The sequence below is a fragment of the Ambystoma mexicanum genome, chromosome 1q (assembly GCF_040938575.1).
Source record: "Ambystoma mexicanum isolate Mex_15411 chromosome 1q, UKY_AmexF1_1, whole genome shotgun sequence".
Taxonomy (NCBI): Eukaryota; Metazoa; Chordata; class Amphibia; order Caudata; family Ambystomatidae; genus Ambystoma; species Ambystoma mexicanum.
This window is the reverse complement of record NC_090922.1, coordinates 294838810-294857693: the sequence shown is the minus strand read 5'-3', so window position 1 is coordinate 294857693 and position 18884 is coordinate 294838810. Positions and strand designations below refer to the sequence as shown.

Below are 18884 nucleotides of genomic sequence, written 5' to 3'. Positions count from 1 at the left end.
ATGGAGATTGTGCCTATCTTTCCCCCCAGTGAGTGCTTCAAGAGGAAACCTCATATGTTAAGCCTTTCTAAGCAGGGAAATCACAAGCCGCTGTTGTCGCTGCAGGCCTTGAGATAAAGCTTGGCGAGCAAAGGCGGGTAGCTCCGTCTCCACTGAAAGCAATTTGGTGTAATGGTCTCACTTTTTGATGGAGCCGTGTGTGTCCATCTGTGAACCAACAGGGCCATTTTATTCCATCTAAGAGGCGCCCATTGCCTTTCCTGATTTTAAAGAGGTTTGCAAATGAAGGACGTGAAATGCGTTTCTCCTCCACGTGAAACGTCCCACGGATTTTCTACATGAGAGATTTTCTAGCTGCAGTGACAAAAGAAAAAAAGAACGAGCTTTAAACAGGACTCGCAGCGGTAATTAAAGTTGGAATCGAAGTTATGGGAACAAGCAAGCAAGTGCAAGGGAAAGCTGAAATATATCAGTTGCTATAAACACATGTATCTTCTCTCGAGAAGTACATTTGGCTCACTACGCAGCGGGCCAGTCTCTCAAAAATGAAGGGGCCATTTAAAAAAAGAAAAGAAAAAAAGAAAACGTTGCTTGTATTTTCTCCTGCTTTAGTCATATGAAACAGTGTATAACAGGAGTCTCCAATCTTTCCCATAACTTAACTGTGAGGGGATTAGTGGATGGCTTTCTTATGCACTGGCAAACATATTCTCCCATATCTAAGAATCTAGAATGCTTGACTTTGATAGGCCTGGACATGGTTTTGGGTACAGAAATAATTTTGGAGATATGAAAACCGTTGGGGTCTTATTTCATTCAAAATGTGCACAGACAATTAAATTAACACTAAGAGGAGTGAATGGAAACATCACAGAAAGTCATGAATTATTACATTTTTTTTAAAGCAATTATGAACAAGTACATTTGATCTCCGTAAATGAAACAAGCAAGTAATGTGATAACTGATATTGAGAATCGGAGTGAGTTTAAAAAATAATCTTTGGTCACAAGCGAACTCTCTACCAATCTTGGAACCCAAAAATCGTTACAAGGTGCCTTGTCCTTTTCGAAGTGCTGTAAATAATGGCTTTTCTTGCCCATCGTTCGGTTTGTCATTTTTTCCATCCCAAAGGCCCATGCACCCTGATCAGGATCCACGGTCATTTCCTGACCACTTTACCCCCCCCCCCATCCCTCTCCCTCCCTGAAAGGGAATGCTCCTCAGTGAGCCACTTAACTGCATGACGCCCATGCACTGCCTTTGCACCCCTCCTCCTCCTCCCCCCACTAGTTGTTTCAGTACTTGGTTAACAGGTCCTTGGGTTCGAGGCTATTCTCAGCAATACATTTTTAGTGGTAGTTGCGTTCTCCTCCTGCCTGCTCACCTTTCCATTCTTACCTGACCCCACCAATCCCTCCAGTGTTCCATAATAATGTAATTGGGTACATTTTTACAGTACTCATGTTTAGTTTTCACACACTTGCCCCCTGGGTTAATGTTACCTTTGTAAGTCACCTGTTTCTTATACATCTTCTCCCCGCCACCCCCCCATGGTCTATGAACCACTCTGCCCACACCCTCAAACTGGATCACTAGTTGTTCTCTTTGTACAGGCACCCTTCCTGGGAACGCCTGCACCATCTGTAAATGCGTTATCGAAAGCCATTTCTGATCCAAAATGACACCTCTGTTCTTCATATAAATACAAATAGTACACAAAGAAAGAGGACTGTATGTGCCAGTGCCTAAATCCTTTGCCTAGCTTACACAATTTTACTTTTAACTTGCTTGCGCACTTTTGGGAGAGGCACACTCCTTAATCGGATGGAATTGTACTCTCTGGGAACTGGTTAGAAACCTGTATGGAGACTGCCGGGCGTAGAGTAGATCTTATTAAGTTTTAGTGGGCAAAAAAAAGGGTACAATGATGCTATAGTTCATTAGCTTTCGGTCCCACTGTGATGCTGGAAATGCATCGGAGGGACAGGGCCTCCGTATCCTTTTCCTTTACTGCTTTTTATTGTGTGTTATGTCATGTTTTCCGCGCAGGAGATCATGTGGGACTCCTGGCGGTGCAGCGCTCTCCTTTGGTTTTGGTGAACCGACCCATGGGATATCCTTATGGCACCCATGGGTAGGGGTGCAACCCTGTGCCCATAGTGTATGTTTTTGGGCACCTGTTGGTGGCCCACAGAGCAGGGTACCCGCTGGTGGCAACTCCATTCTGAATTGAATGGTGCCCTGAGCGTCCTCCATTTTGGGATGCCCAGGCCCTGTCATTGGAATTGGTAGATTCCTGATGGAGACAAAATGGCCCCCATGGCCTCTTGCATTCCATCGCCTGTTACCTTGATCTTCCCGAAGTCCCGGGAAGCCCTGACTCTGTCCCTTCCCCCTGACTGGCTGTTGGGTGGAAGTTCCATATATTGTAGTGTGGGAAAGTGCTGACCAGACTGGCTGGAGCCTTCCCAACTACAGTATGTTGTGGGTACACCTGTGGGTGGGACCTGGGTGAATGGAGTGTGTGACAAATACGCATTCTATGTTGTGGATGTCTAGTATCTGGTGTTTGACACAATGACTGAGACAGCCCTGCCCGAAACTGGTATGAATGCAGTGTGGAGTGTTGAATGGCTGGGTACTTGTCTCAATACACATAACTTGTTGTGAGTGTCTGGAGAGAAATGAAGGGCCTGAATGCACTGTGTACCTGATTGGCTGCCTGCCTGCATGAATGCCCTTAGTCGTGATTGGATGCTTTAGTATGACCCAGCAGAATGAATGGGAGATCAACAGTACATCTGGGGACCTCTCACTGCTAGGAATCCTGTTCAGAAGCTGAAGTCCACTACGACGAGTAACTGAAGCTTGACCTTGAAGCCCTGCAGGACGAGAAGAATTGCTGCTGCTCTCCTTCACAATCTGAAAGCTGCTGAGTCTCCAAGGACTGACCCAGAGAGGACCTGGTAAGGCGCCCTCTTCCCGAGCTACGAGGGACCATCGTGCACCAGCTGATCTTTGCCAAAGCTCCCTGGTAGACAGACCTTTGACAGGCTGCCGACCCGATACAGGGACTGCTGCGGAATCCCAAGGAGAAGCGCCCGGACTGTTGTCCGCCACTGTCGACGACTGCAGTCGCCAACTGGAGCTGCCGTGCTCCCATTTGCCTAAGAACTTCATTTAATCCAAGGACACTCTCGTCCGCATTGTCGCCGCTGTATACTGCTGGAGAAGGCCTCACAGTCGACGCACCGAGGAGCATCCGCTGGTGGGTTTCCCGCCACCCAAGGACCACAGAGATGCGGACGACTCGACGCCCTTACTGAGCCACAGTTCTTCAAACTCTTTGCGGTCCAGAACTATCGACACTGAGGTGTCCCGCATGCCTCTACCTTGCAGGACGTTTACGCTTCCCCGTCAACGAGCACCACAAGGAACGAAGCTGCCACTTCACTGTCGTAGCTCACCCTGTTCTCCGTTGGACATTCGACAACCCGTGACTCCTGCCTTAAAAGGAGGGCACTCAAGAAGGGCCATCGATTCCCTGCAGAGGAACGCTACAACACCAGGTACTTTGGGGTTGCAGAACTATTGGGAAGTCTAGTGTGAAAAATATTTGGACTGGGCTTGTATCTTTATTCTACAGGTTGCCCAGGTGGGGGGGGGGGATCTCCACACAGAGCTGTGTTTAACGGTAGTGACCAGTATTCTGCCATTTGTTCAACCATCTTGCTTTCCTTCCTCTCTCTACTGCTGGTTTCCTCTTTATTGATCTGTGTGACATTTTGACAGTGTAGTTGATTCACTTTAATGAGATCTAATATTTGTGGTACCACTGTAGAGCTGTATATATTTACCATTATTGATTTTCCGAGCACAAAGTGAGTTATTGTGATAGTGTACCTAACCTTGAATATTAATTATATAAAGACTGTTTTAACCGATACAGTCTGCAGACATTCCTTTGTGGGTGCTTGGGGACTACACTGTACTTAAGAAACAGCCTGCATCACCTCCTGAGAAGCTAGGCCTTGATTGCTCGACTATGCTACCAATAATAGAGTATCTTGGCTGGGGTCCTCTGTGCCTCTCCTCTACCACATAGAGAGCAGAAGTACAGACACCCCCCTCCGGTCCTTTACACCCACCCAGGTCCATTCCCTCAAATGTAATGGCAGGAATGATTGAGGGGAGTGTTGAAATCATTCTGAAAGCCAGTTTCTCACTGCAAAATTAATGCACGATGTAGCATTACATATCCTAGGAGTGAGGCAACAGGAATTGTGCTACAGGTCTATAGGACATAGGCTGGCCCAGTGCCGGATGAAACCCTGTGGAGGCCCCTAGGCAGTCGAAACATCAGGGGCCCCCCCTAACAAATGATCTCCCAATACATTTTTCATTTTCTGCACTGCTTTATTTGATCTGTTGTTGCAGGGCCCCTAAAAGGAGTTGGGCGCAAAGGCCGGTGCCTAGGCCAGCCTAATGGGTAATCTGGAACTGTGCTGGCCTGTAAGGTGCTTCGAACTGATATTAAAGCTTTGTGTCACATATAGCCAACTTCCTTAAACCCCATCAGTTCGATCAACGAAGAACTGATCCGAATGAAGGATTCTCTGCTGGAAGCGGGATTTGGGGTGGACAAGGTGAATAGGAAAGAACCCAGGACAGGAAGTAATAGCTCCACCACAAATGCAATGTTATCCTTTTCTGACACCAGTACTCTTTCATATTCCCAATATGAGGGTTACCCGCGCTGAAGGAAGAGGGACAACCTCAGTCAATGAGTTTCCGGAAATACATTTTGAAGGACCTCTCTGTGGTGCCTGCAACTTCTAGAGGAGTCCAGAACAAAGTTGCTGGCAGAACGCAGGCAGGGCTGCATCTACGGCAGCCATTCGAATGGCCAGTTTCCTACTCAGCTGGAGGAAGAGTATGAAGGAGGCCAGATGTCTTGACAGTCTTTCTGGCAGGGAAAAGTGATCCACATGGTCTGCTCCTGAAGGCCTCCATAACCAGAAGAAAGGATTTAAGTGTCTAAATGAACCCTCAAATCTGTACGGTTCTTAGTGCAGGACTTCATAGGTGCCATAGTGGCATGACACAGGCCTGCTCTTTTGCAATTTGAGAGGACAAAACCATAATCATTTGCTACTCTTCTATACCCTAGTAGGGCTGTCTAGCAGACGATAAAGCATGTAAATTATTGGAGTAACTGTTCTAATGGGTAAAGAAAAACTCCACCGGAAACAGGGATCCAATAAGAATGAGTGAACGAGGCGGGAACAATCTTCCCTTCCACATTTGACTGAAGATTGCAATGTTAAAGCAACACAGAGCTCTTTCTACGATGTAGGCAGAGAACCAATGGTCTCATGTTCATATTGCTGCCACTGGGACCACTGAGAAAACCACACCTTTCCTGACCATCTGAGAATCTGCTGCATTATTGGGCTAAGAAAATCAGAGGAACCACTTGATCAACGGATCGCAAGGCAACATGTATATGCGGAGGCAGGAATGCACTTCATCGCACCACAATGTATGGAAAGGGTTTCCGCAATGCATCCCCCACATCCACTTGTGTAAATTGTGAACTTGAGGGGTGGGACTGTGGAAGGGGTTGTGGAGAGGAAGAGGAACTATAAAGAGGCCGAGGTTATGAAACCACCATTGAAGAGGGGTCTAGAAATTACATAAGCGCCTGAATAACCAGAAAATTGTGGGCTGCAACCCAGTTCGCTAGATGATGCATCTGGCAGGATGGATTAGACCTACGTGGGTGCGAGATAGGCCAGAAGCCGCTTGTACCATTCAAACAATACCTGAAGGTGAATTGGGAAGAGATTCACTGCCTCGTATGGAAAGAATATTCTCCCCTCAGGGATTGTCACTCTTGCCAAATTTGGGTTCAAAATGGAGTCATTGAAAAGGACCAATCGGGCTCAAATGGGAGAGGACTTTGGGATGTTTAGCAAAACAACTCTGTGGAAGATCATTTGCAAGACTAGTGCAAACTTCTAACACAGCTGACCAAATTGGGTTAGCAGTGGAGCTTCTGCCGGCATAAAACAGAAAGCCACCAGAGGTAGTCGCTTGGTGAACAAATGAACATGCAACTGTATTGAAGTGGAGGGCAGCATCGTGTATTGGAAATCTGCAATCACAACATCTAGATACTGTTTGTCGTCTTGGCATGCCAATACCTGAATGTATATGTCCTGCAAGGCCACTCCGCAGGGTCAGTATTCTTCTTCAACTTCTGAACTGGCAGAAATTGGTTTAGTTTGTAAAGATCGGCAATAAAGAAAACACCACCTCTTGTCCTACAAAGGAAAGTGTGGCATAGCAGAGGACCTGTGTGAAAGAAGTCATGGGCAATCGGCTGGGTGGTAACAGGCTTAGACCAGGATCCATCTCAAAGGCGAGGAGTGCTTCAAGTCCAATAGCATTTCTAGTTCTCAAGTGAAATGTAGCCAATCCTCCTTCCCAATGGTCTTCAAATGGAGGGAAACGTGGAGACAGTCTCCCAGGAATGGTGTAGATTAGGCTGCAGCCTCAATCTTCGGGACTAATCTGTGTAAACAACAGAGAGGGAAACCGGGTTGGAAGACTAAAGGCTCGTACAAAAGAGTCTAAAGGCGAAAAAAAAGCAACACGTCCACAGTAAGACGACCTTCTTGGCAATTCTACTTCCCAAGTGAACACAAGTGCATCTATGAGCACTGTCAGAAGCAGTATCTGGAACTATCTGGTCTCAGTGCCAATGAGCTAGCCAGGCAGAGCCACACTCGCAAAAGCGGATGACCTGGCATAGCTTTTCCGACACGCCTCTCTAGGTCACAACAACTGTTTGCAGAAGGGTTTACTATGTGATTCCTGAACAAGAGTTGCCGAAGCAAAGGGCATATTGTAGAATTTATGACTTTTGGGCATTAGACACCAATTCTTAGCAGGGATAGACCTCTGGTCTTGGGTTGCCCTCAACATTGCCAACTATTGCATAACTGTTCTACATGTAAAGTGTTAGTGTTCTTTCAGCGGAAACCCTAAATAGTAAATGTAGATATGTACGTGATAGTTGAGTGAGAATACTTACCTAAGGTTATAATTGCTTTGAGTGTATTAAAAGGCCGAATTAATAATGCATATTTTCTATATCGCCTGTCTAATTTGAATAATTGGGGTGCTCTGTGAGAGGCTGTCTCATTGTAGCCTTAGACCGCTCTCACATGCTCCTGAGACCAATCCTTACTGCTCTACTATCCTACCTTGACTGGGTTTGGCTAGTGTGAGGAACCTGGGGGTGTTCTCACTTCCTTCCCCCTGATATCCTCTACTCAGGTGGCCAGGCAAGGATCCTCGCCTTTGAATCTTGACCCTGGGGTGGTTATGCAAGGGAGGATCACCTGGGTAGAGGAGACTTGGGGAATCGAAGGATGACCTTGGGTGAGACACGGTATCCCCCATTTCCATTCCAGGAGGACCCTTCAGTCCCAGCAGCCTTTATGGGATATTGCCATCCGTTTCCCTTTTCTTCCTTCCAGGATAACCCTGGAAAAAGCTGTAGTGCCAATAGGAAGAGGTCGAGTAAGAGGATGTTTTTAGGCAACACATGGTATCCCTCTTTCCCTTGTTAGAGAAAACCTTACTCTCCCCCTACCTTTATAGCCTGTTGCCGATCACTTCCTTTTATTTCCCCTCAGTCATACCACTCTGGTACTGAGATGAGGAAGAGGCCTGGAAAAGTTTGTGAGGGTCAGGCATGTCCAGAGAACACCACTAATTGTGCTCAAGCAATTGCACTCAAGAGCTTGCACTTGCAACCTGTTAACAGGTCACAGGTGCAAAAAAGATGGAGCCGACAGCAAGGAAGGGAAAACCAGCAGGAGAGACGCTGGGCTGGGAGAGAGCCTCAGAGGGGTCCATTTTTGCAAAGAAGAGAGCTGCAGAGGAGGGTCCTGGAGGCCAGGATGCCAGCTTTTAGTGTAAGGAAACTATGACTGTGGAGCCTGAGTGGGCTGTGAAAGGGCCAAGGCTGACAGAGTCCCCTCTGTTGGGTGCCCACAGCTCGAGCTCTGGGCCATGGAGGACTCTGAAGCTCTGCAGGTCACCGGTAGCATCTATGAGTGAGAGGCGGAGCTACCAACAACCCACAGCGGGATTCGTAGCAGGCGGTCGTGCTGCTCGCAGACATGCAGAGAAGTGTGCGTGTAGCCAAGAAAAGAGAGAGAACGCCAGAGGAGCCATCAAGGACCGGTGAGTGCATCAAAGGGAACACTTTGGGTGTAGATGATGGCTGCTAACCATTTGTATATCTTAGGGATCCAGATTATTTGCCTCAGATGAGCTTTTATCTTGATTCCTTGGTGCCTTTATGAGCTAGATTGATCATTCGGTCTGTGAGTGAGTCGGGAACGACTATTCAGTTACCACAGAGCAATAGTGCATCAGGTGGATTCGAGAGTTCTCAGCAAGTGGCCATCACAACCGAGAGTTGGGCCTTGGGTGAGGGTGTCAGTGGTAGGGAATCACAGAATCTTGTTGCCGGTAGACCATACTCTGCGACCACAACGATTATTTGAAGGCACTCCTCTTTCAGAGATTTATCTAGGAGTACCTGGTCTGAGATCACTTTGAGGGCTGCTGCTTCCGTGAAAATGTGCGTGTGTTCCTCCACGCTTTCGGCCACATGTGTGGTGATGGCACAATGTATTGACATAAAAATCAGCAGGGTTTCTGGAACCTGGATGGAACTACTGCGACAACTCTTACCCCTGTAAACTAAAGAGCTATTTCTCAATTCACAGCAATTTGAATGGGTGACCATGTGTGTGCCGGGTACCCCATAAGACCACTATGGCTTCCTTCTCAATCTGGGAGTATCGTTGCTGTGTTGTGGTGGGGGCTCTTCTGGTTTATGCCACCACTTGAGGATGATCTTTCAAATCTAGCTTTGCGAGAATGGTGCCGAGACTAGGGATGTAACGGTATTACGGTATACCGTTAAAGATACCGTGAACCACTTAATTGAACAATAATAACCGTCACATTGTTTATACCGGTATACCGTTAAGTGGGCTTTTCAATCTGATTTGGAAAGGCTGCAGTAAGCAAGTGGGGGATTTGCCTGGTTCTTTCATTGAATTTACATATAATAAATCACACTGCGAAATGTAATCATCTGTGTCTGTGGGTATTCCCTGCTGCCATACCAAAGGGTAACATGTCTGTGATTACTGAACACCTTTTGGCCCGGAAGTAAACTAAAGGCTGTAACATAAAGAGAGAGTGTGTGTGCGTGTGTGTGTGTGTGTATGCGCACAAGCGTATACTACCATCAGACTCCATTGATCTGTGTCATGCAGATTATCAAGATGGCAACATGTTCATCTTCACCAGTAGCCAGTGGGGGAGCTAAAAGCCTAAATGACCACATAAGAAAGCTATTCAGTTTATTTTGCCAGTCGCAGCAGGGCTCCCCACCCCCCCTCCTCCTCTCCACACGTGTGTTTGTGTTTGGTGGAAGCAAGGGGTGGCATTTCAGTGGAAAGTATGTTGAAAAGCCTAATTCTGGCCCTGGGTGCCTGATTTTGTTTGTGATGATAAACCTGACAATTTATGACCTTTTAGAAAATATTTGTTAAGATTAGTTAACTCCACCTGCTATACCGCGATAACCATGATATACCGTCATTTGGCAAGAAGGTTATTGTACCGTCATAAAACTAATACCGTGACACCCCTAGCCGAGACCACAGGGAATGGTGTCACTCAGCAACTTGGTTCTCCTTTTGGGGTCAAAATATGATTACGTTTCCTTTTGTGCTTTGAAATGTTTGTTGTTGACGTTTAGCCAGTTCCCCACCTGTGTTTGCTCGAGTGAGGTCTCAGAGTTTCAGTCATGGTGGCGAACCTGCCAATTAACCTTTCACAATAGTTTCCCTGGTCCATGAAGCTGTGTAGCCCTGTAACTAACCCTGGGGAAATGGCCATCAATCACTTTCTTGGGTCTTAGGAATCCAAAGAATTTGAGAGTGGGCCTGAAATACTCCCATTTCATGGCGCAGCATGAATCCGTTTTACTCGAGACACTGGAATACTGCTCACAGATGATCGAAGTGATACTTTAAGAGCTGTGTAGAACCGTGTATCATCACTGATGTTTAGGTCTCCGAAGACCTGCAGAGGAGTGCCTGTGGCATTTTGGAAGATCTTTGCAGAAGACTAGAAGCCACGTGTGTTGAAAATATGCTCAGTTTCTCCAGTTTCAGTTGGTGAAAGCTTGAATTGAGATGCAGTTTTAAAAAGGAACCTGTTGCCTCCAAAATCTGAAACCACATTGTTTGTGTGGCGTTCCTCTCCTTTTGCTCTGTGCAATGGGTGGTGGCCACACATACACAGATTTGTCCAGGTTTCTTGACTTTCTATGGAGTCATTTTAAATGTTCTCTACTTTTTCTAGTTTATACAGATTTTCAAATTTAGGCCAGTGGTGAAATAGATTGCGGCTGCGGTGCAGGCATATGGGCTCAATAGTGTTATCCACATGTAACTTCATTGTTAGGTTATTCAGACAGTTTATACAGGTGAAAAAAGACTTCTATTCATTGAGAAGGTCTTGAAGATCAGATTTCGTGCAGCTGAAATTTAAACTGGATGAAGTCCAATTATGATGCTAATTTACATCAAAGTATAATCTCCCTACCCACTTTGGCAACAAATACTCTTTCCTTTATGTTGTTTGTTGCATAGGATTTCTCTGTGGAACACACAACTCCCTTAGGGGAAATTTGCATCTTACATTCATAGGTTATTATATTACACTTCATCAAGCCTCCTCTATGATGCACATAACACATTAGCACCCGAGATAGGACCGCAGGCTTAACCCGCTGGTACAAGCCTGCGTTCCGAGCCGTCCGACGGCCGGCTCCCCCCACCGCCATCTCCTCCCCCACTATCTCCCTCCACACCCTCCATCCCATTTTTTAAAATCTCTCCACCCCCCTACTTACCTTATTTCAGTGGCGGCGCCGCATCCTCTCCTACCCTTCGCCTCCTGAAGGCCACAGGTCACCATGGAAAGGGATTTTCCTTCCTACAGCGGCACGCCACGTGCGTCCCACTGTAGGAAGGAAAATCCTTTTTTATTTGTAACCCAGGGTGCTAATGGCCTTCATTCCAGGTGCTGGAACAAGGGATAACGGCCCAGAGCCCTTGTTGTCTGCTCTCACTTCGCTTGGGCCGATAACTTGGGCTGCCGGGCGTTATCCCCCATTGCAGTGCCTGGAATAGGGGATGAACGGCACATCGGTACGCCATACCACTTGTTCTTTTAATTTGTACAGAGAGTACCTTATATTTGGCTCAGGAGACCCAGGGACACATTTCTTGAGCCTTTGAACTAAAAAGAGTCAGCTCAGGCCGGACATTCAAGCACTGCCAGTTTCCCAAGTCACTGCCAGGCAGGCGCACACACACAGTGTCAGTGGCTCTGCAGGTCATCAAGGTGCTTAAGCTTCAAACACATTTCATTTATCAGTGGCAGAGCCTTTCATATGCATGACACATTTCCAACTCAAAGAAATCACAAAGCACAACCTTGCAAATCTAATAGTTAAAGAGAGCAACAAAAAGCACTCATTTAACGTGGGGTTAACTAGATTTGTCAGGGTGGCATTATCTTGCATTTTGGGACTTATAGTTTACCATTTAGAATGTGAAAATTAAAGCCACAATTATATTATTTTGGCTTAATATGTTGCTTTAAGGATTGACATGTGCCTTTATTATGCAATTTGTTTTTTCTAAGTAAACTCTAAAAACCATTATTAATGTAGAGTTTGAAATCCAACTATTTGAGCCAAAGTTTGTGATCCTGGTCACCAAACTCCACTCGCCCCCCTGCCCTCCTGGCCACCCGTTGGACCATCCCACACCCTCCTTTTTGGATGCAGCAGACTCTTTTTCCACTTCCGCTCCTGAATAAGGTCAAATTTGAATTGTGAGTAGGGAGCACATTCAAAGATGCATCCACGTCGATCACTTCAGAATCTCTTAATAGTGGGGTGGCTTGGCCTTCCTGCCTTAGGTTCCCCGATGTGTTTTGTACACAAAGAATGCTTTATCTTCGTGGGACATGTAAGTCTCAGATGCGCCTCCACAGTCCATGATTGGTTTTAATCTTCCCACCGTGGTTATTCTTGTACTCCTTTGTGCAGACCTGCACACGTTGGAGGAATGATTACGCCGGTTGCAGGCATTCATGGAGATCATGTGGCTTATCCTTCGCAATCAAGCATTTGTGCCTTGAGACCAATGACTCTGTGTCTCTATCATAGCTCAAAGTTCTCTGGATGCTTTGTTTGGCCAGGTGTGGAGGCCAGCTTCACCATGCTCGGCTTTGCACACTTTTTGGAGGATTCCTGACCAATGATTTATTAATAGCCATCGCAGTAAAGACTGCCAACTTGGGATTTCTCTATATCTCTAATATTTTCCGTAGGGATTTGGGTGGTTGCCTTGCTATGATTCTGCAGAGTTTTACTGATGGAATCATTTGCGCCCTGATTTCATTATTCACTTTGACTACTTTGGAGGATTTAGCAAGGTGTCCCAGCCTGGCATGGCAAATGCTCATTATCCATATTGATTTGTGTCCAGACAGGGCCGCTGTTGCTGATCCACAATGGTCGTCCCCTCTTGTGTTTGAGCCTGAATTGATCATGCACATCATCTTCCACCTGATGCAGCAGAGTAGACCTCTTCACCTCTGGAACTGCTTCTCTTAATGCTCGGAAGTAGTTATTCAGGCGTCTGACCTAGCCACAGGGTCCACATAACGTCGCGAGGTAGGGTTCATGAGCGATTTGAAACTGAGGCACAGGGTGCAAACTGGAGTACCTGGCAACCTGCACCTAAAGATAGTTTTCATAGGGGTGGTCTGATGAGGTTCTTCGGGTGACACAATAATTGACTCTAAGAGGCAGGTGGGGGGCAAGCAGTTTTATAAGGGCGCCCATGACCCCTCCCCCCGTTGATGGTGCCTCTGCTGCAAGCAACACTGGTGGAACGGCAGCGCTATCACTGGGTGCCAACATGTTGCAGGTTGAGTACGCTACAGGAGGCGCGGATACGTATCCGTGTTGGCTTCCCCACAGGACACACTGCACAGACAACATGCCCTCATGGCCCTGAAGTATCCCCGTACCACTTTCGGGTACAAGCAATGCTTATCCATTCTGTTGACGCTCTGTACGATTTCACTGCACCCCTAAATGTAGCTCATGGTGTCCGCTGTACTGCATAACATTCAGATATACCAGAGTCAGAGGGGTGGGGCGCGACCACATCGCCAGCTGTGTTCTCTGGCAGTTGCTCACATTAGGGAATGCGAACAACTTAAGCAGAGAGCGATGAACTGGTTTCACTCAACCAGACACTTCACACTGGAGCTCAGGGTCTGACCCCTCCCACCTTATTGAGCGGTGACATGCAGTGTCTCCTACTTGTGTATACGTGTGCATGAGTGTACTTGCATCTTGGCCAACAGGAGCCAGACTAAAGTGCTGGACTATGCCCAACAGTAGGTGAGCAGACTGTTTTCTCATCAAACGTTGCTCCTGCCTCCCAATCTAGAAGATGTTACTGGCATGGATACCGTGCAACGCTGCCATTTACATGGTATCCAGTTATCTGAAAAAGGAGCCTGGGCGGGGCAAGGGGTTAACAGAGTTTAGAGATCCCTACATTAATAAATGTGCATTAAGCGAGAGAATGAGAATTTCAGAAGAAGGCCTGTACTCACATTCAGTCTGTCAAACAGATCATCCCCTCCTTGCTTCTCCTCCATAAAGAGTTGTAGATTTTTAAAAACCTGACCAAAACAAAAGATCATAATGTTAATCATATTTTAGATGAACTTCACACATCATACAGCAAATTAAACGTTGCAGCTTAAAGAAAAATGTAGGAGGGTAGGAGACATGTCAGTTTACTGTTTGTTAGTGGATCAAAAAGGACCCAGCAAATGTGTGCACTGAAGTAGAAGACCCCGTCTCAGGATATCTGTTAAACCCTTGAAGGCCCTAGATCTAGCTTTGTCTAGTATCAAATATACCCAGTCAACTATTGAGAATGATATGCTTATCTCAAAGCGCTTACAGCTAGAGTGATTAAGTACTTGCAGCCCTTCGTGTGATAACATGACACCACAGGTGGAGCTTATACAATCAACAAAATATAAATACACACTGTAAATCAACACATACAAGTAGAGAAGGTGGAAATGGATTCTTAATGTATTACAGGCACACAGCAAAATAAATAGAGGAAAGACACATGGATTACTAGCTCTTATGCAAATTGGTGATGAGAATGGCTATTTTAATGGCTATGCCATCCTTCAATCGCTGTAGTAGAAAAATGTAAGTTCAATATTGAGTATGCCTACCGATAAGGGGTGGGGGTGTCAGCCTTTCACCCATGAGGAGGTTCGGAACGTTTCACAGCTTGAGGCCACCAACTTCCCCCGCTGGGGAACCAGGTAAGTGGGTAAGTGTTGTCTTCCCACTCTACCCTCCCACATCCCCCACCCGCAGAATTCCTTCCCTGACCCCACTTACCTTCTTTTCAGTCCTTTTCAGGAGCAGACACGCTGAGAACAATTCTGTTCTCAGCCCGCCTACTCCCGATGTCCGACAGGCCGTAATGGAAAGGAAGAAGGGACTACAAATAGTCCCTTCTCTCCTTTCCATGGCATCCATTTTTTTTGTTTCCTTTTTTTAATGGGCGCCATGGAAAGAGAGAAGGCACTACGTGTAGTCCCTTCTCCTGTTTCCATGGCAGTCATTTTATTGTGTTTCCTTTTTTCAATGGGTGCCATTGGCGGCTATTTTTTGACTTTTTTTTCTGTTCCAAAAACGCTCCAGCGTTTCGGAACAGAAAAAAAATGCTTTGTTCGAGCCTTTTACTCTGGGCCTTGGGGCATTACCTGAGGTGGTAATGCCCCCCCCCCCTTCTTGGGGCTTTTTGCTTAAATAGATACTTTCTCCTCAATCACAGCAGTGGATTTGAATCACTCAGATGAGCACGGGAATTTGTGCGCTTTCTGTAAGAGGTAGAATGACCTTCATTTTTAAATATCTTGGGAAGGTGGTACTAGGCACTTGGAGAAGCGGCGGCAGGAGAGGGTTGAGAGGTGATGATCAAGGGCAAATGCACACCAAGGGTTTCTTGAGGGTATTCAAATAAGGTGGCCGGAGAGAGGGACAATTGCTATGTATGGATTCTGACAGGGTAAACGGATGACAAAAAGGTTTTGTTACTGAGACAACCAGCAAATGTGGGAGGTTCAGGTGAAGGCAGAATCCAGATCATAAAGCTTAAACTAAATGAAACTAATTAAAAATGGTAGTCCAATCTGAAGGAGGAACATTAATGTTCACGTACAGTCACACATCTACAATGGCAGACATATCAAGTAGAATGAGAATGAGAGGATCAACTGGAAGCAATTGCTGATAATGGGGATGCCATGAGATATAGTCTGAAGCCTGGCTGCTGTTAATAACAAGATCCTGGAGCAGCAGTGATTGTAAGCTAGGAGTTAGCATGGCTTTATTGATATGAAAGATCACAAACCATCGGGGGCTATTAAGTCTTGCCAAACACATTTTTATGCTGAAAAGCAAATATTGGCCATTTGCTGAATCAACCTTTTATGAATATCATCAATGGCCCATGCCAAAATAGTTGGAATAATGCATTTGTGGTACGATCTTGTGATCAGTCTTGCTAGGCAGAGGTTGCAAGAGCAGTTGATTTATTCATTAAAGGAGCGGTAGAATAAAATAGGAGAGATCAACTACTGCTTCTACACCCTATTAATCAAATAGCGCGGCAAACACATGCGACGTGTCTCCTCAGATTGAGAAGAACATAACAGACTTTAATGCACTCTTCTGCCAACCACCAAACATTTCTGAGTGCACCTATTGTACAATTGATGGTTTGAGGAAATTGCTTACGGGATCCAACTGAGCTAGTCATCTTTTGTGGTGAGACGATACTTGCTTGCATAGAACATGGCTGAATTCTTATGAAGGAGAAGATTCTATTTAGTAGCATGTGCTACCTTTGAAAGTATCCCAGTGGCCACCTGGCATAACAAGTTCACGTGCCAGATCCCATCCCTGTGAGAAGAAAATCACTGAACTGAAGTCGGGCAGGGATTGCATTCAGGGGCTGTAAACTCACAATGCCATATTTTTGTGAATTTCAAAATTAAACATGTTAGAATTCTTTTAGGCAAGAGTGCATTCATTGGCTGTTAAGTGTGCAACACACAGGTCCATCTTCTTGTGGCTATGGAAAAGTGACCATTTACACTGCCAAACATCCCGAGCATGCAAAAGTGTCAGGGGCAGAGGAGAATCAGCTCACAATCTCTGGGGCAGAACGGGGAGCAGAGTTACAGATCCGTCAAGGTGTGAAAAACAATGCACAGACAAGACCATGATACGACGGGACGTTGCTGTATCCCACATCACTGCCACCATTGCTTAGATCCAACAATGAGTTTTAGGATTATGACGACTATCAAGATAGCTGTGTTAGGGACTAAAGATAACAAATAAAAGACTGACGGTGCAAAAGGCAGCTAGTGAAGGCCATCCCCCACAAGGGCTGTCTAATTGCCCCTCCATCTTTCCCCTCTCCATTTCAGGGGGGTCCCTGACCACACCATCCCTTCCGATGCACGACCCCCACTGCCCCACCCCACCCACTTAACGGTACCGGCTACACTGCCTCTGCAGACACACTGATTTGTAATCCGACACAGCCTTTAATGTCTTGAAATAGATACAATCCCAAAATTGCACTTAAAAAAAAAAAAAAATCACAATTCATTAAAAAAAAGGGTAACTCGATTATAACCAATGTATTCGGTGTATTTAATTACTTCTTTAATTAAGACTTTGTATACAAGTAATTTATATTGATTCATATTTCCACAGGTTTAACTCATCACATGTATCATACAATCCATTCAAATAATATTTTCATTAAATGTCCATTTCCTCAATATTAAAGCATATTTGATCACAATGATTATCCTATATTCTTGTCCATACAATATATTTTTTGATCCATCTACAGTTCAGCGGATATTAATTCTTCTTTTTGACTTTTATTTCCAATGCTGCATTCTAGTCATTGGAGGATGTCAACAGGTGCAATGACATTCAAATATGGCACAACGGAGCAGAACGAGAGACTCAGGACTCCCAATGCTGGTTGAGACACAGGAGGAAATCAGACTGCGAGGAAACTGGTGCAAGCGGCATCCAGGTAAGTTTGGCATAAGAGTGTTTGCATCGCTGCCACTACAAACAGCAGGAGTGGCTGAATGAAGGAGAAGGAAAGGCAGGAACCGAGAAGCTGAGAGTTGGATACCGGGACACTTCAGGGCGGATGCTGCGCACCGTTAGTAAGAGTCATAGCCCTAACAAGGTAATTGAGACATTTATCACAGTTGGCAAAGGGTCGGTATCCAGACAAATAAAGAATTTAATTACCTAGACACAGAAGAAAGTGAATGCTGATGAAGAGTGTAAAGCTGAGATTTGCTCTCAAATATTGAATGTACTCAAAAGCCCTAGAAGGAGGGTAAACTAGGCACACAACGGTTCTGGGACCCGCACCAAAGTAGCAAGATAATAGAAACCCTGTGTGAGACAGGCATGGTATCAATAGAGAGACAGTCTCAAAAAAGTAACAGTTTCAAAACCTGTATTGAAGAACGTTGTGGGGTCGGTGTAATGACTAACTGGACCTAACACTAAGGAGATTGTTCCCTCAACTGAAGTTTCTAAGTGCCGTCGATGTCGATGTCCAAAACCAAAATCCGTATGTCAAAACCTGCGCTTTCCCTCACTCTTAGATAAAATGTGATCGGGGTCTTCTTAAAGGGAAAACAGTGGCTCAAAAGAAAATGCAAACCAAGACTGTTTTTTTGTAGTCTTACCATTAGGTGCAGTTCTGCCAGTTTCAAAAGAATAGTTCAACTTAAAAGCGTTGCCCTTAGAAGCTTCCACATAGGGGTCTTGCAGTAAGTCAACACATTTGCAAATGTCTCTGGATCTCTTGGGGTTCCCTTCCCCAAGCTTCAGTCTTTACAGTTCCCTTTTTAGACCTCTCAGGGTTCTCTTCCCCAAGAGTAGGCCTTTTCGTCTGACTTCAAAAGGTCTTTGTGGGCCTCTCAGGGTTCCCTTCCCCACGCTCAGGCCCTCTGGTCTCAAATACATGGTCACCTTGTCAGGATGTACCTTTTAACGGATATTTCTGTCATGGGGCAGTGTCAGAGACTTTTGAAAATGCAAGGCTTTTTGCTGCTGCCCTGTACGACCACTCTGACTTCTGGCCCCTCTCTTTACACTTTAAATCTCTTCTCGGGCACCTTTCTCTCCTGGTGTCTTTTCCACTCTGCTCTTATTCCTCTTCCACCTTTCTTTACTTTTTCTTGTGCACCCTTGCACCTTCTTCCACTCTTTCCGCTTTGCTTATGCACACTTGCACCTTCTTCCTGGGTTCGCGACCCCTTTCCTGCTTTCATTCAGCTCACACCCTTTTCCTTCTGCTTTCTGATTAACAATGTTTCTCTGGATTGTCTTACTTTCCTTCTGCTTGCCGATTAACATGCTGCTCGCATCTCTCATTACTTTTTTTCCTCCCGTTCTAGCCGCCCGCATGCTACATAGTTTCTCTCTCTGGCAGCCGGTGGCGCAGCACTGGCAAGCGCGTCCTCGGGATCTGAAGTCTGAGTCTTACCACCTGACCCACAGACATCCCTCGGACTGGTTCACGTCCCAGGGAAATGA

At 45.8% G+C, this 18884-nt stretch overlaps 1 protein-coding gene across 1 annotated transcript in view; it reads right to left on the bottom strand.

The window, feature by feature from the left end:
* The window catches only part of LOC138527482 (DNA topoisomerase I, mitochondrial-like), a 2081463-nt gene that overhangs the window by 102379 nt on the left and 1960200 nt on the right, over positions 1–18884 (bottom strand). Inside the window, exon 25 of the mRNA XM_069638684.1 lies at positions 13811–13879. Coding sequence (XP_069494785.1) covers positions 13811–13879 — 69 coding nt within the window. The remainder of the gene's footprint in view (positions 1–13810; positions 13880–18884) is intronic.